General features: G+C 38.5%; 1 protein-coding gene across 7 annotated transcripts in view; it reads left to right on the forward strand.

Moving 5' to 3' along the window:
• The window catches only part of LOC131301729 (ATP-dependent DNA helicase homolog RECG, chloroplastic), a 49,966-nt gene that overhangs the window by 18,658 nt on the left and 8,872 nt on the right, over positions 1–22,436 (forward strand). For 6 of the 7 annotated variants that reach the window (XR_009191413.1, XM_058328118.1, XM_058328123.1 and 3 more), the window contains 8 exons: positions 2,670–2,901; positions 4,915–5,078; positions 5,399–5,480; positions 10,498–10,587; positions 17,849–18,082; positions 20,633–20,704; positions 20,848–21,000; positions 21,129–21,272. Coding sequence is in view for 6 of the 7 variants with exons in the window: in XM_058328118.1 (XP_058184101.1) it covers positions 2,670–2,901; positions 4,915–5,078; positions 5,399–5,480; positions 10,498–10,587; positions 17,849–18,082; positions 20,633–20,704; positions 20,848–21,000; positions 21,129–21,272 (1,171 nt within the window). In the remaining variant the exon portion in view is untranslated. The remainder of the gene's footprint in view (positions 1–2,669; positions 2,902–4,914; positions 5,079–5,398; positions 5,481–10,497; positions 10,588–17,848; positions 18,083–20,632; positions 20,705–20,847; positions 21,001–21,128; positions 21,273–22,436) is intronic. The other variant, XM_058328120.1, reaches the window with a different exon arrangement.

The raw sequence follows: 22,436 nt of genomic DNA on the forward strand, positions 1-22,436 counted from the left end.
TTCATCACACTCCTCAGCATGGCCCCTCGCATAGCAAACCAAGAAAGAACCATAGTCCAAAGCTCCCAAGCCCCCGGGCAATGAATGAGGAGATGATCAACGGACTCCGCATCCCTTTTGCACATACAACACCAATTAACAATGATTCTCCGCCTTTGGATCAAATGTTTTCATCATAGTTTACTTTGAATTTTGGCACAAATTGATGCAGCCTAGTTGATGCAACATCCTGATCAAATCGTAGTGGAGTGATTAAGTTTCCTTGAATTCTGTTATTGCCCGTCTCAGTCATTCAAGGGACTCCTGCAAAACAAGTCCAGCAACCGGTGGTGTTGCCGGTCGCAAACCCTCCGACGATCAAGTTAGATGATGGGACATTTGTATGTGAATGCTCTGTATCAGTGTAAACAGTGTGCGTACCTTTCTAGTGGGCGTGCCTTGCCCTATTATAGTGTTTAATGGTATATGGGATCAAGGGATGAGAATCCCTTTATTGGAGTCTTACCGTTTCATTGTCCATGAACAAGGGCCGCTTATTCACCGGGATATGGCGGCATTGCGGGGTGGAGGAAGACTCTCCGTTGATTCAGCCTTGAAAGGCTGTCATGTCATGAATGCTTGGGTCGACCGAATTGTTATCTTTGAGCTGAGCAACTTGTTGCGTCCGAGCTGAGCGTCCTTGGTATACATGTGGCGCTCGGCGGGTGTGGCCGGTTGAAGGGGTCAGTTTCTGAGTCATCAGTTTTTATGACCACGGCTCCTTTCAAATGATTTTGCTGTAGTTTCTTCGTTTTTGATACTTGTAGGATGTAATGATTGAATCTCGAGGCTTTGTTGTTGCCATAATGGATGGGTGTAGTCTATAAGGATTTCACTTGTCATTTGTGTTTTGTATGGTTAGTGGAGTGGCCTCTTTTGGTTTTAGGGCGTACAAGGTTAGGGCACTTTGGAGTTCTGTTATTGGTGCGGGTGCTTTGATGACGAAGGAATTCAATAATCTTGAATGATATTTTGAGAGTTTATGGGATAAAACTTGTGGTTTGCTTTATTTTGGGGTGTACGACTCTTTGTCCTCAAGGAAATCCCCTTTTTTCAATTAGTGCAGATGTTTGTTGTGATTTTGTCTAAATTATATATACACAAAGATAGACGGTGGACTTTGTTTTACAGTCTAATACCGGATCAAAAATTGATCATCCTTGGTTCGGACCTCATCGCTGAGCCTACAACCATAACACTTGCACGTGTTTTGCCTATTTACGGAGGACAGCCTGCCCACGTATGGGGGCCGGGTTGAGAGTGTAAACATTAAAGTGATTAGTATCTGCAGTAGATTAAGCTTCAGTTCTCATGTTTTATTTTTTGATTTCTCACCCCACATTTCCCTCTTTACCTTTTCTCTGAACATCATCCATCGTAAAGCGGTGATTATCAATCCCCCGAGGCATCGATGTATGGGGGTTAAATTAGTTTTCCATCTGAGGAAACATGGATTAATTTAATTGTAACCTTTTCGTAATTGTTGCAAGTGACATGTCCCTGTGCAGAGTTGCAGATTATTCACAATCATGTTCTCACTAGTAAGTAGTAACTGAAACATACATTATAAGGTAGGATCTACGTCCCTCGATTACTGATTTCTTAAAATAAGGAACAATATATAAGGAGCTAAAGCTCATGTGAATGATAATTATAGGGGTTACAGGTCGACAATGGAGAATGATCACATGTAAAAACACATTTGTGTGAAGAAGTTCACTTTGTGTATACCCTTGAAGAGATCATATTTACTCTCCAAGAGAAATACAGTATTCGTTCAAAGTAGCATTGTATGATTCCTATCCATTCATCCTTGTACCATTTAAGCAAATCATATTTTATCTCCAAGATGTTCATATTGATTTGACAAGTGATTTGACAAGTGGTTGTATGATGCCCATCCATTTTTCATCCATGTACTAAGCATTCCTGGTTATTGGATAGGCCAGATATCTACACCACATACCACATCATGGCTTACATTTCCCTTAGTGACTGTAGAGTCGACCGATGAGACTACCAGGTCCAAAACATTCTTTAGCAGACATTCCATTCCATGGTACTCACATGCCTTAATAATTCATGTACAAAGACAGAACTTCGCATTTGAATTAGAGAAGCTGTAATGAATCATGTAACCAAAGTATTTTATCACTCACTTAAAATCTGAGTATCCACACGAGGCTTCTATTATTCGTTCCAACTCTCTTGTAGTGTTCAGGGGCCAAGGTTTTCTTGTACAGACCATGAACAAATCCTGCAGGACGAAGATAACTACCAAAACATGCATGGAATGGTTCACCGAAACATGCTTTGAACCCATGTTTTTGAAAATTTTGACTAGGAAACCAGAATTTTGGAAATGAAATGGTTGCCAAACATGACCTTACAATTTACTCATTTCGCATTAAAGATGACATTCAAGTGACAATAAGCATGGAATGATGTAGATCTTTTCTGATCCGCATGGAATGGTTATTTTCCTTTCACATGTCTATATCACTTTCTAGATGTATTCATGCTTGCGTAAAATGTACTTATGGCCGTAATATTGTTGAGCTTTAGTAAAATCTTGGGAAGTGAGTTGACAGCATCTATTTTAACCTTGATCACATATTTTTGCTTGGCAGGGGAGTCAGAGCAGGCCTTTCTTTCTCATATCTTGAGATTGTAGTTGAAGGTGAGGTGGACAGTGAATCAAGTGCCGAGCATGTGTTTAATGCATCTGGTAGCAGAAGCAAGCAGAAAATATATGTACATTTGAAGAAATTTTTCCGTGGCACTCGTTACACATCCCTTCCTTTTCTCATTAGTATTGGGTCAAAGTATAAAGAGGGGGACATTGCATGTGTTAGTGGTAAGGTGAGTTTGTACACTTCTCTGCGTTTCAGCTGCTCTTGTAGCTTTTTCTTGTGATTCTAGTATTTTCTTCTTGTTCTAACCATATTGATGGGAGTTGTTTTTGCAAGTTCTAGTTCTAAGAGTGAATTTTTACTGCACTTCACAATGGCGAACATCTCCTTTTGAGTTGTGATTTGTTTTGGGTTAGAAAGTCAAAAAAAGGGGAGGTGTTGTTTTTCAACTGATGTTGTATGCTTACTCCTTTTCATTTCTTTTGATAATTAATCTAAAAGCGTACTTTGTTTTGGTAATCCTGGAAAATGCTAGTGAAACCCAAGCCCCATTCTATCCAATTCTTGTGATTAGAAACTGTTAAAGCATCCAACTCCAAACCAATTGGCAAAGAGTGGAGAGGCTGCCCAAGCTCATATACTAGTTTTGGAGGAGATATTTAACCGATGTGGGACAAATCCCAATACTCCCCCGCACGTGCGACCCCTGACTCGCACGTGGAGAGGTCAACAAAGGATTCGGAACACACGAATCACAATGAAACAAAGTGCAACTATGGCACAAACAAAGGGGAAAAGCCTCCGAATGTCTAGCTCTGATACCATGTTAAAGCATCCAACTCCAAACCAATTGGCAAAGAGTGGAGAGGCCGCCCAGGCTTATATACTAGTTTTGGAGGAGATAATTAACCAATGTGGGACAAATCCCAATACTCCCCCGCACGTGCGACCCCCGATTCTCACGTGGAGAGGTCAACAAAGGATCCGAAACACACGGATCACAATGAAACAAAGTGCAACTATGGCACAAACAAAGGGGAAAAGCCTCCGAAAGCCTAGCTTTGATACCATGTTAAAGCATCCAACTCCAAACCAATTGGCAAAGAGTGGAGAGGCTGCCCAAGCTCATATACTAGTTTTGGAGGAGATATTTAACCGATGTGGGACAAATCCCTCTGTCAACTGAGTTCTCTTGGGACTGACTTTATCCCCCTAAATTAACAAGTCTGTAGTGGTATTGCTTTAACCTTGGGCCTTGGCACATGTTACTAAAGATATATTTCTTGGCCCAATCAGAATGATCTGTGGCCAGCAACATTGTTCCCGATAAACCTGGAAGTTTTGTATGTATCATATTTCACCCTCTCTTCCAACCACTCTCCCAGCTCTTGATTGACAAGTAACAACAGAAAGTCAACTACGATGTTCTGTTTGAAAGTTATGCTTGGTCACTCTTTCCTCAAGGCTCTTGCGAAGTAATTCTTTTCGTATGTTACTATTTGGATGTTCGCTGTTTGCTCAAGGCCTATGAAGCACTGTCAGTCTTAGAACCATATCTATGTTAGACACTCCCGGGACATGTGATACTCCGAAGACATGCCACGTGGCATGGTTATTAAATTGCAATGTCTTTTGTTTTTTTTTTTAATGCTGGAACACGCTGGGGACACGGTGTGTGGTTTTTGTAAATTTTAAAAGCTTTTTTGCAAGTATTTTCCACTTTTCCGGGGTCAAATATTTTCAAATTTAATAGTATTGGGCCAACAGTGTAATGTAAAACATGTATATTTGTGTAGGCATACACCATCAGTTAGTAAGGTAGGATTGCATTGCTAAAAAATTATTTGCCAAGCCGATAAAAAAAAAAATGTCTCTGTCATGTCTGTCTCCCCATTTTTAAAAAATAGCAGTGTCTTGTGTCCGTGTCCCCATCGTGTTCGTCTGTGTATCTGTGCTACATAGCTCGAGGCTCATCGTGACAGCCCCAGAAAAGAGAGTACATGAGATTTAGAGGCTTCTCCACCTATTACCGGTTGGTTATAGGTCGGAACCCTCGGGGCCTGTTCCACTCCACCTATTACCAATTTTCTTCGTCTGGCTGAGACTTTTGCTGATTAGTTGTTATACACGGTTTCATTCATAAAGTGCTCTCTCTCTCTCTCTCTCTCTCTCTCTCTCTCTCTCTCTCTCTCTCTCGTCATTCATACAAAGCTTGTACCTAAGTGATTCATTCTGGAGACAGGTGAGGACTATGCGTAAAGATGGCCACTATGAGATGAGAGAATATAACATGGATGTACTTGAAGATGAACAAGATTCATCAGCTCGTGCAGAGGGGAGACCATTCCCTATATACCCTTCTAGAGGAGGTCTCAAACCCAACTTTCTTAAGGACATTATTGCAAGGTTCGTTCTGATTTCTACGTCATACGACGTGTAAGATTGTAGTTGTATGTGCACTAGCTTTGTCAGGATCTAATGGTTCTGATTCTACATCTCACTTACTGCAACCGTTTGGTGATATCAATGGATTTATGCTATCTATTGCTTCCATCTGTTTTCCTTGTTTGATTGGTGTAAGTTGAGATATGAGCCTGAGGGGGTCCAATTGTTTCCTTTGAGATAAAATACTCTTATTTTTTGGTTCTAAACTTTTAAGTAAATTGACTTGATGAAGTGTTCTACTGAGTTCATATCAAGTACTTACTCGATTTTGTGTTTTTCAGAGCTTTAAAAGCATTGCCTTCCAATGTTGATCCTATTCCTCAAGATGTCACTCAGGATTTCGGACTTCTATGCCTGCGCGATGTGAGTAAGCACGCATCAAACATTTGAGATTTTCTTGTTTATGCTTATGCTGTTCTTTATTCACCTCTAATCATTCATGGGAATGCTTTAACATAATTATTTTATTTTCTTCCTTTTCACAATGCATTTTGCTTGTCAAAACAAGAAATTGAAGGGACCTCCGTTTTAGGCTAACATAACAAAATTCTTGTATAAATTATCTCTTCTCAATTGGCAAATCCTTCTCAGCATCGTGGGTGAAGATTGTTTGTGATTCTTATCATGCTTGTACCAGTCAGCCTATTACTTGTGTATTTTCTATGATGTAACTTGAGCAAAACCAAAAGAAAAGGAAAAGGAAAAGGAAAAGGAAAAGGAAAAAGAAAAGAAAAGAAATGGAAGCAAGGAATAAAAAATTCTTTGCGTGCTAAAAATTTGACTGACCATTACTACTGTGTATTAGATGGTTCATTAAGAATTAGAAAGACAGATTCTTTTCACCATCCATTTGTAATTACTAACCTTCATTCAGAATGTAAAAAGGTACAAAAAATCTTTAAAACAGTTTGAAAGTGTAATGAAATCGGTTTTCTCTTGTAATAGAACGATTTTTAGCAGTAGTTAGGAGTCGATTTCTTTTGTGTTTGTTTAGACTTCAAATTGATGTCTCATCTGGAAGTCGTCTTGTTTCTATGTTACATGCATGTCTATGTGTGTCTTTATCTTTTGCTATTTAGTAGGAGATAATTTGGGTTGCTACTAGTTTAAGGGGTTCTTTGCTCCTATTAGTATTGAATGTTGAAATAAATAAGCAAAGACATCAATAAAGGAGGAGCTTTTGGAATCAAACTCACACACCACTGAGCATGTGTGTGATGTTGGCGGTCGGGTTTCCAACAAAGCAACCACTTTCACTCTGTTTTCTCTTGAGTAGTTTTAGAATATAAAAGATAGGTAAAACAAGTAGTTCACCTCTATCATTCTAGGCTTCTAGCATTAGAAAGAATGCACCATAATTTTTTCAGCGAATTTCGGCACCCTTGCCAACCGTGCCGTCATTTCTCTCCCAGTCTAATTAAGGATGTGATGTTACTTTGTCTTCAATAAATATTTAATGAGTTTAGGTAATGTTGGTCTCAAAAATTGTAAGGTGCTTATGCAAAACCCAAGAGGACAAGTCTTTTAGCAAATCATAGAATCCACGAATATTGACTGGGTTGATCATTGAATTGCTCATTTGAAGTGCTGACTGATATCCTTTTGGACCTAAAGGAAAAACACCACCACCGGATACATAATCAAATTACCAGAAGTGTTAACTGAGCTTTAGAAGCATCTTTGGAATTAGCGCGAGAGTATTTGCTGTTATCTTTCTAGATACTACAAAAAGGATTGTGATTATGCCAACATATTAAGGATGCTCACGAAGACTCTTTAAAGGAACTGTGTTCTACAATAGTAGTTAGTTGATCTGCTGGCTCTACTAAGGGTGCGTAAAGGTTATCTTGCACTAGACTATGAGCTTTTTTAATGTCAAAATCGCAGTCATAATAAAGCCTAAGGGGGTTTTGTAAATGAGATCCATATTTCATTATTTAAATCAGCCCTATAGTAGCTTTATCCAATGTGCATTGCTTTATATGTTTCTTCAACACTAGACATGATGTAGGACAGTAGTCACCCCTAAAGGCATATGGGTCTTAAGTCTAAGTGTCCTGTTAGTGGGTCAAATGTCAAATCAGTCTTTAGCTTTATATATAAACCATTTGAGCTACTTCTAGTTACTTTTGGTTTTAGAATATGGTGATGTCATAAGCTATTATAATTGATTGCTTTTGAGCCCACAGAATGAGTTTCAGAAGCCTTTCAAACCGGAGAGTCTGTTAATAATTGGTTGCTTTTGTGAATTTTATCAAGTTGGTGATTTGATGCCTGGGTATATTTTGGTCTACTTTGAGCTGTTTGAAACCCTATCAGAGGTCCTTTGTAAGGTTGATTTCATTTACGCCGAGGCCATTAGCACTCGATGGGTGCAGAAACCAATTCGAATTTGCTCTAGTGTAGTTGCGAATCAACACAAAACCAATTGTGAACCTCGCAACTTACTTGCGTGTTCTCTGGATAGCTTTGAAGCTCGTAGCCAGCAGAGTGGTTGATTAGGAAAATGCAACTGTTAAAGTGATATGAATGCAAAATAAACTCTCTTTGTTTTAAATTTTTTTCCAGCTACGATGTCAGAATCTCACTTGTATTTCTATGAAAATTAAGGTTGGAATAGTTTTGCTTGGTACTGAAATGGGGAATTTGATTTGGTAGTGTATTGCAATCTCTTCAAACAAGTAAATGGAGAAGGCTCTGCTGCTTCTGGTGGATTCTCATTTCCTTAGGACATTCTCAATTTTTTGTTTTAGTGTTTTCAAGCCTTGGCTCATAGAGGCAGGGTGGAAGTGGTAATAGGCTAGGGGCAGTGGTAATGGCTAGAGGTAGTGTGATGGATTTGGGTTCCTTCTCTGGTAAAATGATCCTAATTAGAGAGATGAGATAGATCAAATGAGAAGCCAATCTGCTACTTTGAAAAACCACAATACAGCAGGCTTTGGGTAGTTTTGGGAGCGTGTGTTGATGGTGTTTTGCTTGACAAAAGACATGCCAAGTGTGTGGCTTATTCCACATAGTTGCAGAGGATGTACATTGAAGGGAGCTCATGTTCAAGGTTGGATGTAGCCTATAAATCTAGAGGAACCTGATTTTTGTACTCTGGCTACTTCAAACTTAGGAGAAGTAAAGCAAGCTCTCATGCTTTAGAGGGTTGTACAAGAAAGTTCACTTTCTACCACTTTCTAGGATATTCTTGCTAAGTGAACACAAAAAAGGTATATATATTTTTTGCTGAGCAAAAAAAAAAAAAAAGTACATATTTTTTTCTCTTTCTTGCATTAGCTCTCTTAACTATCTGGCTATCTCTCAAGAGTGAAACTCAATCCCCTCACTACTTGCCTGTGAACCTGAGCTAATGATTGTAGATCCTCTACCGTAGTAGAATTCACACGAACTTACTGTAGACAAAGATAAGATAATGATTTGGCGATTTGAATGCCATATATGACTTGACTCTATCAATTCCGGAACCCTCCCAAACGAAAGAGATTCCACTTGAGCTATTCTCGTTCTAACGATAGAAGCTGATCCAAGCATTTGTTCTGAGTCGCCAAGAGACAGAAGAGCTTATTTCAAGCATTCCCCTTGAGACGGGATCAACCACTTCTAGAAATATGATGCCACCAAAGTCAAGCAGCACTGACTTTTACACCGGAACGGACCCTTGGTGACTGCTTCAGCACATGCATTACTTTTTAGCTAGGGAAAATTTCAAAATGACACCTGAACTTTCACTCCAATGTCACCGAAACACCTAGACTTCATTTTATTTCAATTAAACACCTGAACTTACCAAATCCCCAAAATGAGGCACTTGCTGTTAGCCTCTATCCATTCCGTCAACAAAATTGCTGATGTGGCACACATCACCCGTTAACTGGCCCCATTTTACATGTTAGGAAGTAAAAGACATGCACACAATCAAAACCCCACCCTTGCACTGCGCTAGATCCATCATCGCTTCCACTTCTTGAACCCTCCTAATTTCTTCTGCTTTCCCATCAACCGAATCCACAATTTCTCCCAAATTCGGTTCGATTTCTTCTACAATCCTTGATTTTGAACATTGGGCTGGAATGCGATTTGCCTCTGCTTCGACCACCAAAATTTCTCCTAAGAAACCTCATCAGTGGTGGTGGAAACTTCTCCGACTGGTCTAGTGAAGGGGACTTCATTGGAGGTTTGTGGGGTTTTGATTTTTTTTTTTGATCCGTGGAGTTTTGATTGTGCGCACAATTAAAAGGTGAAAAAAAGTGAAGTAGGGTAGTGTTGGGTTGTGATTGTGTGCATTTCATTTGCTTCCTAACACGTGAAATGGGCCCACTTAACGGGTGAAGTGTGCCACATCTGAATTTTTGGTGGATGGAATGGATGGAGGCTAACGGCAGGTGCCTCATTTTGGGGATTTTGTAAGTCTAGGTGTTTAATTGAAATAAAGTGAAGTTTAGGTGTTTTTGTGACATTGCAATAAAAGTTCAGGTGCCATTTTGAAATTTTCCCTTTTAGCTGACCCATTTTCCCATGACATAAGGTGTTTGCTTGTTGGAATTTCTCAATTTCATTTGTTCACATAAACTATTTCCCAATGTCGTAATTATGTTGCTATGTTTTTGTCCATTTCTTAGTTGCATGAAGTGGGAGCGGAAGCGTGGGAGCTTCTATATTTGGAGGCTCCCAAGGTTGGGAGCATGAAAAGAACTTGTACATTCATCACGGAAATTATGTAGCATAGAATATGCACTTTAAAAGTACAATCATTTTAGAGAGTAAAAACATGGTTCAAGCCACCATAGGTGTAAGAAAAGGGCTAGTGTTACAAAAGTATTTTATTGCATAAGATTAAGAATAATACAAGTATAACAAGGTTTATAAAGGCTAACCCTAGTAACCTTAAGCAGATCCTAACACGATAAAAAGACTACGCTACCCTTACAATGAAACAACAAAAGAGGTAAAATACAAAATAACCCTAACTTTCACAGTCCAAGCAATTTGGGAGAGTGTCCAACTGAAAATAAAGCAAAAAAGATTCAGACACTTTGATATTGAGTGTCGGACATGTGTCCGGAGTGTGTCCTTGCAATGTCCAACCGTGTCAGGAGATTGTCCACTGAAAATAATGCGAAATTGAGTGTCGGACACGTTTACTTGTTCGGAGAGTGTTCTACACGGGTACGCTGCCTTTGACGAAGTGTCCGTGCTGCATAAGCTGCTAACTTCTACGACATTTGCAAGTCGTTACAAGCATTCCAGTCATCATGATATTCTTGTATAAATGTGATGTATGTATTTGTAGAATTGTTAGTACTTTTTTTTTTTGGATCGGCAATTATTGGTACTCTTTTAGTAGAGACGTAAATGGATTGTGTTAACAATGCAGGCTTATTTTGGTATCCATCTTCCCAAAAATTTGAGTGAGGCTGACTTAGCTCGCAAAAGGCTTGTATTTGACGAGTTCTTTTATCTTCAGGTGATATATATATTTTGCAATACAATTGTTCTCATAGTCTACATTGATTCCCCATACTCATAAGATAAAATGGTTCTGAAGTAATTGTATCCTCCCTCACGTCAAGCCTTCTACTTCTGTTTATTGTTGTTAACTGAAATCTTACGTTATTGTTCCACTTTATTGTACACCATACATAGATTGAGGTCTCACTTTCAGTGACAAATTCTCTGCCTGTTGCCTTGGAATTTTTCTTTTTCCTTGCAGTGTCAGTGGTTCTCATGTTCTTTAATTTCATTTAGTCCGAGTAGTTTTTGGTGATCACAGAGTTGAACCAAAATGAAATTAGACTTAATGGAGTGTATGTTTTTTGCTAATTATCTTCTCAACTAGAGGCCGGGCACATGCAATGTGTGGACAAGTCGAATGTTGGCAAATTGTGCACAATAACTTTCGGCTTGTTTTGTTTGATCGTTTATAATGTTGTATTAATCTGTTGTGACAAATAAACAACTAAATAACATCACACCAATCAAATTAATTTATATAGTAATTGCGATTTTTATATGATGTACTGTGATAAATTACATATTGTAGAGTCGATAGAATTCATGCATTACCATGCTAATGCTGATGTCGCCTCGATTTTTCCCATGATGTAATGCATAAATAGTGTTCTATAAAGATTTTGTAAAAGCATAAAAAACGATAGGGTCCTTACAGTTTTGAGTGGGAATTTGATGAAACCAAGTACGAAATATGTTCTTAACATACAATTTGCAACAAATCGCAAGCTGCTGATATTCCTAACCTGGCAACAATTAGACTCCTTCCCAATAAAAGGAGGAAAGGTTAAGGAGAGACATAGATTAGTTGTTGAAATAAAAATCTAACCACAGAAGATGGAATTTTTTTACTTTCTTTATATCCATCTTCAAAATATAAACCAACGAAGTGTAAAAGAAGGAAAATTAGGAACTCACAAACACAATCCAAATGACACAAACCAATCACAAACTAACATGAGCACAGGTAATTGTAAAATAATTTAAGACTGATTTTTGCAATCCACAAAATTACTATTTGCAATCCACTTTGAAGTACAAATAGTAATTTGTGGAGTGCGAAAATCAATTATCATACTTTAAATCCGCATAGTGAGGAGCATGTAAAGCTAAACCGTGGAACTTACAAATCAGATGTGTGAGAGATCTTAAAAAATCAAGGTTATGCACAGAAGATGACAAAGAACACAAAATGGTTGATGCAACAGGGAATCACTGAGAAGGTCAAAATATTCTTGAAAAATCACCAATGATTTGCAACTGTCCAATTGCTGCATGGAATTCTTGGCCATTATGATTTCATCATGGAAACAGCGGGAACGTTTTGATCTGTAAAGGATCCTAGAAAAAGGTAGAGTTTCTGAAATGGTACAAGTACTTGTAGTGGGAAGGGGAAACTGACACGGTTATTTTGCGTAGGGGGAAGGCAGACATGGGTGTGGCAGTTTTGGTGGGAATTTTACTATTTTGTCCCTTACATTTTTTGCCCACAGTAGTTTAATGCAACTGTAAAAAAAAAAAGGTTTTTGAATGGGGCATTTTGGTATAAAGAAAGTTCATGCAGTTTCATTTAGAGGGTGACACCAAAGTGGTGCTCTCCCTTTATACTCCCTCCGTCCCATTTTCTTGGCCCATGATTCCATTTTTTGTTGTCCAAAAATATTTGTCCATTTGAACTTTTCAATGGGTGTCAGTGAGTTGATTTCCTATTTTGCCCTTTCCCTCCAAGACACAATCAACATTTAAAAACAAAGCATTCAAACTGCAGGTACACATGGCAGGTACTGCAAAGTTTCGTGTGGATTTCCCAAAACATTCAAAAGCTTGCTTTTGAATTTTTAGCCAAAAACTTGGATGAATTTTTTGCCGCATTTAAAACATTCTTTTGGTTTTATATGAGATGACAAATCAGGGGTATTTTAGAAAATTGAATTACTTGTAGCTTGTAATTATGATGTTCCTTAAATGGTTGGAATCCCAAAAAAACCCAAACATTGTGGGACGGAGGGAGTATATTAGAATAGATGTTGTTGGTGTGTTTATTACACGTTGCAATACTCTTATGGAAAATGTAGATTACCACATTATAATCTCATCAAGTTCTAATTCAAGCAATATTCATGCATCAATTTGTGATATTTAATAAGCTAAGCCTTTCACCATGGAAGCCTACCATACCAAAGCTGTCTAGCCGCGTGCGTTCTTGATGCTATTAAGCACCCTTTTTTACTAACGAATAGGTAAAACACATGAGAGTACGGAAATTAGGATCCCTTCCTTGTAGCTTCCTTCCCTTTGCTTCTTTCCTTTATCCCCCCTCTTTTTGTTTTTTGGAGAAATAACACTGATTATAGTTGTAGGGCATTAACAGAACGCCACCCGGATACAAGAAAAGGCTTTATACGAAAAGGATGAAAACACTTGTATAAAAATGGTCTAGCGTATTGAGAAATTGACCGGGTGAAGGGTTACATTCCTTGTATTCCAACTTTACAAGTTAGTAATGGGAAAACTTTTAAGTTCACGCAAAGGACTATCCAAAGTTCTAAACCGTCAAAGGGCTGGCAGTTCCTTTCTCCCCAAGTAAGCCATATCAGAAAAGAAGAATCATCTCCCATAGGACAATGAACCACAATCACTCAACTATTCTTTCCCAGTAACTGACCTGGTACGGTGCATTTTGGCTGCTGTTGCATAAGGTATGACTTATACTGTTGCTGATGTGGCTCGAATGGGAACATGATGCATGGTGTCCAACGGCAAAATTTTGATATCCACAACTTCGGGGAGCTTTGTTGGTATACAACCTTCTCCCGTCATGTTCTCTGCCCCACCATGACTTTTGTCTAATGAATTCTTTGTTCCAACTCTCTCTCTCTCTCTTCTACAGTCTTTTTTCCATCGCTCTTTCTTCCAATGAATGCAAATGATTTTCCCCGTCAGCCAGGCACACCATATTTGCAGTGCTGCTCCTGCAATGGTTGAATCAGTGAAACAGAGATCAATACTTTACCAAGGGGAGAAAAACCAACGGATACCCCTCATCCCAATCATCAGACCACCAAAACCCAAACCAAGAAATCACGAACAAAAAAATCAAGAAATAACAATAGATAATAGTACATGGAACTGATCAACAAGGACATCAATATGTTTGTTCTCTATTCTATATAACATAAGTTGTGTTTCTAACATTGAGAACTATAGCCTCTTTCAGGGAAAATTGGACCAAAAAATTGGAGACAAACAAAAGGGAAGGTAGTGATTTCCTAGAATTTTTTTCATTCTGTTCAAGCCAAAAATCCCGTAGAATCACACACAAAACGCTCTACTAAAGGTTTTGTGTTTTTGTCGCTTGATCCCCTGAAAGCAATTGACAAGATATTAACGACGAGGTGGAATTATCCAATCAACAAATGGACTCATTTTAAGCTAGAAGTATAAAGAATGGACTTCCAAGAAAATAAACTAGAGGTATAAAGAATCCAAAACCGGTCCACCAATTGAAGCATTTGGTAATAATACATCTTTAGGAATTGCTGAAAGGGAAACCAATCCAATGATCTCATGCTCATTAAGAATTGTAAGAAAACCTAAATGCCTTGTTCGGATGGGTTTCAAGAAAATTTTTGAGTTTGGTTTTTGGGGTAATGAGTGGAGAGAGAAATTAGGGTAATAATTGGAGATAGGGGTAATGAGTGAAGAGAGATAGAGAGAAATTGGAATAATAATTGGAGATAGAGGTAATGAGTAGAGAAATAAATGAGAGTATTGATTGGAAGTAGAGGTAAAAAGTGTTTTTGGAGTTGGAATTTTTTTTCCAAATAGCCATCCGAACAAGGCAAAAATCCCAAGAAATAGAATCATTTTAAGCTTTATATGACTAATACAATTGCGGGAACAACCAAGCAAAAAGAGTCTTGCTTTTTCATGTACTCCCTCCATTCCTAAATGATATTCATATTACGAAAAGACGTGCAATTTTTGAATCAAGAGGTAAAGTAATTCCATGCATAATTTTTAAAAGTCTTGACAGAAAACTAAAACACTCCCTCCGTTCCCAATTCGTGTCAAAGAGGTGCGCTTGTTTAGAAGCGAACAAGCAGGTGAACAAATCACCAACCGAACTAGCCACTCTAAATTTGAAAAATTATGCACGAAAGTACTTTATTTTTTGTCAAGAAATTGCACGTTTTTATTTTATTTATTTTTTATAGTGGACTATCATTCATGAATTGAGGGAGTATCTGATAAGTTACAGTAGTCCCAAAAGCTTAAGCTGTTAGGAAACGAAGCCAACTATGTGTATCAGGCTATTAAACATTTTATTTTAGGTACAACCCGGCCTTTTGAGTTGGGATATGCTAATTTTCATTGATAGAGCGAAACAAAATATGAAAAGGAGAAGCAAAATGCAAATGGGGAACAAGTGCAAACAATGAAACTTGACCCAAGAGTACACCTTTCTCAACTTGAGCTCTGATACCATGTTAAGTTACCAGTAGTCCAAAAAGCTTAAGCTGTTAGTATACGTAGTTACCAGTAGTCCAAAAAGCTTAAGCTGGTAGTATACGGGCCTAAGAATTTAAATCAAAATATTCAACACTATCCTACCAAAACGAATTAATTCCCTGTTGCCTACAACAAGGCGATTGAAAGCATGGAACCTAACTAGATCATTTGACATAAGTTTTCATGGAGAATGATAAGCCCCATTTCGGAAGAAAAACGACATCCCGGCTAACCAAATGATCCCTTCTTTGCTTTACCTTCCCTATTGCCCAGCCGCAAAAAACAGCTCATCAGTTTCTATATCGTATTAGCTTCCCCACTAGAATCTGAACCAGTACAGGTTGTAAATTAGGATATTCTACAGTATAGATTGGACCAAAGTGGATTTTTACCCCTTAAAGATGAAGCCTTTCTTCTCCTCCCATCCAATCTCTTTCTAATTGTTTCCAGATCTGAAGCCCAAAACTTTTTATTTCTAGGATCCTCACTTAAAGCTTAGCTGCGGGGAGCTTCTGAAATGGTGCCGCTCCCAACTTAGGAGTGCGCTCCTGCGCTCCCAACTAATGAGCTGGGAGCCCGCTCCTTATGAAGATGGGAGCTTTTGTACAATCCTTGTATAGAAAAGCAAGGATTTATCACTTTGGCTTTATTAATTAGTTTTTGATGAACTCATATATCGTAACACTAGCCCATTTCTTACACTTATGGTGGACTAGGCACACATTTTTACTCCAAAGAATGATTGTATTTTTAAATTGTATCTTCTATGCTACATTATTTTCATCATATATGTATACGTTCCTTTCCCGCTCCCAACCTTGGGAGCTTGTATAGTCCCGCGCTCCCGCTCCCGCTTCGTGCAACTAAGACTTAAAGGAAGGCCAAATTATTTCATTGGTAACGACTGAAGTGAACAACTCCCAACCTCCTCCAATCCATATGATCTGTTGTGTGGCAAATTGTTCCCCAACAACGTACTTTCAACAAATTAATCTCAAGCCTTGCCATCTTGAACTTTCAATGGACCGAAAGCTTATTTGTTTATTTATCTTCATCCCAAAAGAAAGGAGGATGGTATTATTGACAAACTGTAAATGTGACACAGAAACCAATTCTCTCCCTAGATATCAAATCTATCCACCATCCCCCCTCTTAAAAGTCCTGCCAAACATTCCCCTTAGCACATTGTCTACAATGGTAAATAGAAATGGTGACAAAGTATTTCCTTGCCTTCACTCCCCAGAAACCTTAAGAGTATTGTGCAACGGGCTTCTTATTCACTTCCGTTTATAAATAGGAAGAAGTAGGACATCCCTGGATCCAATTCCTTCGTCTGACTGACTGCATGTTCTTTCTTTTCTAACAGAAAGTCCAGGATCCAAATCAACAGGGTTATATGGTCTCTCCAAGTCCACCTTAAAAATAACCTCTTCCATTACCCCAACTCATTATTTGCCACCAACTCCTCATCAGTCTATGGAATCTGAATATTGCAACTTCCAGCAAAGGTGCATTGAGACTTAGAATAGGTACCGCCCAACACCATCGTCAATATTCGAGACATTACTTAGCTATGGTTTTGTATGAAGTAGGGACCAAGCTTGGTGGCCTAAAGTCTCCAATTTTTAAGGTGTACATTTTGTGAACGACATTAATAAAGGAAGAACTGGTCCACGGATTCACAATCATCTCTTGATTTTGAAGGAAGCAATGGTCCAGGGATTAACAATCCTCTTTTTTTACGAAGTCAAAGAACACTTATTAGTATACTTTGAAGATATTTTTTAACAATCACCCTTAACCACCTCCTAATAATCTAGAAATACTGCTTGGTGAACCCATCCAGACCCAAAGGCTTATCTTTGTCAAAAAAAAAAAGTATTGCCCCTCTTAGCTCCCAACTTATTAGAAGGTCCTTCTAAAGATGAAGTGTTGGCCTCATTAATTGGAAACTAGTTGAGGCCCACAATCCCTAATCCAAACCCCTCTCCAAAGTGAACAACCTTGACTATAACGATAATATTCAGAAACAATTTGACCCTTGCTCTCCACAACCCTCCTTTTTGTCTTGGGTAGAACACGACCCCAAATGCTAGCTATTGAAGTAAATGTGCTCTCACACTTCTGTATTGTGTATCACTTTCATAACCAGGATTTGTGGGGCTTTACTTTACACCCTCCTTCACGCGCAATGTGCTCACTCGTTACTTGCAGCACCTTTCATGTGCTGGCAGGGGACACGCATCCTACCCCTTCCTGGAGTATTCTGAATTCGATATCACGTTTTTACCGAGACAATGTGTAACTCACTTTACAAAATCATGGTTAATTACTTTACTACTTCAATGCTCCAAGTGTAATATCCGGTTAGGGAGCATTTTTCCGCTTTTGTGATTGTTTTAGTGGTTCATTTAAATTATCTTTGCTTGATCTACTTTTCCATTATATAAGTCCTTCTAATGAGGGGTGTCTTTTGAATCCGACATGTGAATTGCACATCATACAAGACTCTTTGCTCAACTGGCTTTTGCGACTATAGTTTGAGTTGTCCTGTACTTGACGACCATAAAAAACTGTTTCTTATTTCAAGTTTCCCTTAAATTAATCTGATGCTAGTGCTTGTCCATGCTGCCTTTTTCGTGCATTGGATACATATAGTACACTGCTTGTAATCACTGACTATCCAATTTATTTTCCTTTGTCAGTTAGGCCGTTTATTTCAAATGCTTGAAGGTCTTGGTACACAAGTAGAGAAGGATGTACTGTTGGATAAGTATAGGAAGCCTGAATTGAATGCTGTATTTACGGAGGAATGGTCTAGTCTAACAAAGCAACTTTTGAAGGCTCTTCCATATTCACTTACCTCCAGTCAGCTAAGTGCTGTTTCGGAGATTATTTGGGATATCAAGCGTCCACTTCCCATGAACCGACTTTTGCAGGTCTTGGATATACATTTTATTCTGCTAACACCAGGTTCTTATCATTTTGTAGTTTATATCTAACCAGTAACCAACTGGGGTTGCTAAGAAAATTGAACTTCTATTTTTATCTGGTTTTAATTTGTCTTTTTTGTTCTTTCTTGGGTTGGAATTTCCTAGTACTTTTTTTGTTTCCTTCTTGTGTTTGTTATTGGTCGTTTTGTTTTGGCATCGTTGCACCTTATAAGGTTGAATTCTGTAGGTTTTGTTTGCATGTTCAGAGTGGGACGGGGTCATGGTGGTCACACATAAGTGAGGGGGTTATATAGCTTATAGTACATATTTGGTTATATATGTTTACTACAGAACAATTGGTATCCTAATGTAGCAAGCTATTAAAGCATCCATCTCAAGTTGGCAATGAGTAGAGAGGCCGCCCAGGCTCATATACTAGTTTTGGAGGAGATAATGAAACGATGCGGACAAACTCCAACACTCCCCCGCACGCGGGACCCCGACTCACATGTGGAGAGGTAAAAAAACGATCCATAACTCTTGGATCACGAGAAACAACGATGCATTATGGCAAAACAAGGGAGAATAAATTCTCCGAAACCCTAGCTCTGATACCATGTTAAAGCAAACATCTCAAGACCAATTGGTAATGAGTGGAGAGACCGCCTAGACTAATGCACTAGTTTTCAAAGAGATAATTAACCAATGTGGGACAATCTCCAACACAAGCTTATGCTGATCTACTTTCTCGAGTGGTGTACTATGGACATTGAAATAGGAAATGGACACATAATGATGCTAACACATTGACATAGAAAATCCCAAAACATTAGAACTTGACTTTTTGTGTGTGTGTGTGTTTGTGCATGTGTGTGTGTGGTAAGTACTATATAAGTCAGTAGGGAACGTCTGACACGGCTGCTTGTTAACAGGGCCGATGTTACTAGGAAAGGACACTTTAGCACCACCAGAAAAGGCCCCAGGCTTGTCAAGTGTAGTAGAATATGCCTCATTTTGTTAAAAGCTGGGGCTCTGCAGTCAATCCTTTTCTTACACTGGTCCTGTGCAGTCGATGTCTGTTGTAACATGATACTTTTAGGCATTTTGATTATTGCGCTCATGTCCCTTATGTTGCTTGATTGCCTTAGCTATCCTGGGTTTTATTTACTCTCTTCTTAACATTGATTACACGTTTATGGTGTGTAGGTAGATGATATCAATGTAGAGTAATTGATGAAGTGCCTTGGTTGACCACTAGAACATGTACTTCCGATGTTTAGAGCACTGGGGCATGTGATTATATGAATGAAAGGCTTTTGTAAGAACATTATCCATCCAATTTGTTTCTTCTCAAGGGGAACTAGGAGGTTTTAGTGGCACATTACTTGTGTTGGAAAGAGATTGGATACTATAATTGATTTTTGCTAATGTGGGATCTGGAAGCAAAACAATTTTGCTTTTGAAGAATACTCTACGGATCTGATTTTACTCGAGGATAGGGATATTGTTATGCAAAAAATCCAAATTATGTTCCTAAATCTACTTTTTCTTTTTATACAACAAATAAGTAAATTCCCTTTAGTGAAACTGAAAAAATTCATTAGAACCCCGCAACTCAACTTACGAGGGGTTGACCAAACTGATGCAATGTCAGTATCGGTTTATCTGATTTGCATTTCAGCAAGATTTGGCCTCTACGTTAATTACTTTGTGCTTCGATTTCAATTGTATGCTAACAACAGTGGTTTTGTATTGTGAATTACGCTCCACATAGAAAATAATAGGAAGAAGATAGGAGCATAGAAAAGCAAGTCATGAGAGGAAGAGTGTAGATTTTGATCTTCGACTGCGGTTTATCCTATTCCAGTTGTTTGTGTAAAGATGTTCTAAGAAATACTGCCTTTTAACTCCTCTTATTCTTAACCTCAAAAACTTTTAATCTCTTTGTTTACTGAGCACATGATATAGCAATTAACATTGCCAGGATGAATAGTTCCAAGTTATCCATTTGATCTTTGTAATGACTAGATTTTCTGGAGGATCAAAGTTTTCATCATACTTTGACATCAGTTTTTTTCGCATTGGAGGACATCAAAGATCTATTTGGGTCATATGTGGAATGGTTGAAAACAGTATCAAGTAGAAGAATGATGTGCTTCTAACAAAACTAAATTAGATTTCCTGTCATCTGAAAATATGTTGAATGTGTTGAAGATTTGCAATTTTCTGCATGTTTCACAAGTGTGAAGATATTTGGTCAGAGCTAATCTTGTGAAGATTACTCAAAATACCCTCAAGCTATCATTGTTGACATTTTCTCCCAATTGAAGATATATTCCACATGTTTCACAAGCGACTGTAAACTCTCCATAATACAAATCCGATGCCCGTAGAGTAGGCAATTTGCCAAACCACGTGAAATTTTTGTCTCTGTGCTTGGGTGTGTGCGTATGTATGTTTCTGGGCGCCACTGGACAGAACAGAATGGTTTTCTCGAAGGTGAAGAATACCTACGTGCCTGTTATTTTAAATGATCTTAAGTTTGTTTCTTCTCAGGGCGATGTTGGGTGTGGGAAGACTGTGGTAGCTTTTTTGGCATGTATGGAGGTTATTGGTGCAGGATATCAGGTAGGGCCACATGGATTCATTGTTGGACGTTGGTGATTGTCGTTTATAAATTCTGCATAGTGTTATATTCTAGCAACTTTTCAATCTTGCTCCAGATATAGATCCTACAAAAATGAATTGATTACTGGATTGTTTTTTCCAAGGCGGCTTTCATGGTTCCAACTGAATTGCTTGCTGTCCAGCACTATAATCACCTTCTTGATTTGCTTGAAAAGATGGAGCAGGTCGATTGTAAGCCTTCTATAGCTTTGCTAACGGGCTCAACCTCATCAAAACAATCACGTCTCATTCGCGAGGCATGTATTTCTTTTCTTGTTGAATGTGAGGCATGTACAATATGTATGCTGTAGTTATGGAAAGTATGTACATATGCTGTAGTTATGGGAAGTATGTTATTCTTATCTTTGTCATTGTTTATTATCAGGGTCTTCAGACCGGAGAGATCTCATTGGTCATTGGTACTCACAGTTTGATAGCAGATAAAGTTGAATTCTCAGCTTTACGCATTGCAGTGGTAGACGAGCAACATCGCTTTGGGGTGATCCAGAGAGGAAGGTTTAACAGCAAGGTGGTTTCGTTTTCACTTACATGAGATGATATTCTTCCAATATTTCCAACTAAATTATCGCCATTGTTCGGATTTGGAGCAAAAATGTAAGGATAAAGATCAAAGTGAATAAACAGGAGGGAACATAGACACTAATGTGGAGGAAATATGGCAATTTCAACCACCTTTGAAATGGGATGCTTACCTAGGAGCACAGAGATCTTGTTTCCTGGTAGCCTTGTTAATAGACTTCATGATCGATTATCTTTTCAGCCCAGAACTCATGGGGGTATATTCCTTGGATCAGTAATTAGTTTATGCTGCAAAATTAATGAGAGAAATAAACTCTTCAATGGGTGAAGAGTACTCATCTGGGAGCAATGTTCCCTCCTCTTACATGAATGGTGAGCCCCATTATGCATTTCATTCGTGGGAACAGTTGATGAGGGAAGGAAGCATTGCTTCTGAGTATGGACCAATTATCCAACTAATTGTGGGCTTGTAGTCCATCCTTGATCGAGAAAAGAGATACAATGAAATGATATTTTAGTTCCAAGAATGCAGAGATATTAGTGGACGGACTGATATGATAGTGTTGAGTAAACAACTCGGGAATGAGCATTAGACTATGAAGCAAGTTGGAGATTTTAGGATGTAACCATAGATATACAAAGCAAATAGTCATTTATCAATTTTTTTGAATAGAAAGAATAAAGAAATGATGTTTGTGGTCCTCTTGAAGTGTTGGAAATGAACTTCATAAGAATGCCATTAAGTGGTTAACTTGAATGTCAACTTAGTATGATGATAGCATACAGGCTCTACTAAGTCCTCTCTCACTGCTGCTACCTGTTAATCGAACCCATTTTATGAAGCTCACGTATCATTTTTGTCTCCTAGATTTGACGTAGATCTCATTCAACCGGATTGTTGAAATTGACAATAATCAGCAGATTGTTAGCAGTTAGCACGATGCGTAAAAAGTTCTAAGAAATATTCAATATTACTGAGCATGGTGGGTGGGCTCTAGGTTGGTTAAATTTTTGGAGTGGGGCGTATTGTCAATTTCATAATCAGTACCACAAATTTCATATTTGGGTGAGAAAATGCAAGCAAACCCTGCATATGGGTTGAGCTGGATTTCCATATATCTGGCAATATTTGACACCTAACAAACCGGTAGGC

Source organism: Rhododendron vialii, chromosome 9a (assembly GCF_030253575.1).
Source record: "Rhododendron vialii isolate Sample 1 chromosome 9a, ASM3025357v1".
NCBI classification, from domain to species: domain Eukaryota; kingdom Viridiplantae; phylum Streptophyta; class Magnoliopsida; order Ericales; family Ericaceae; genus Rhododendron; species Rhododendron vialii.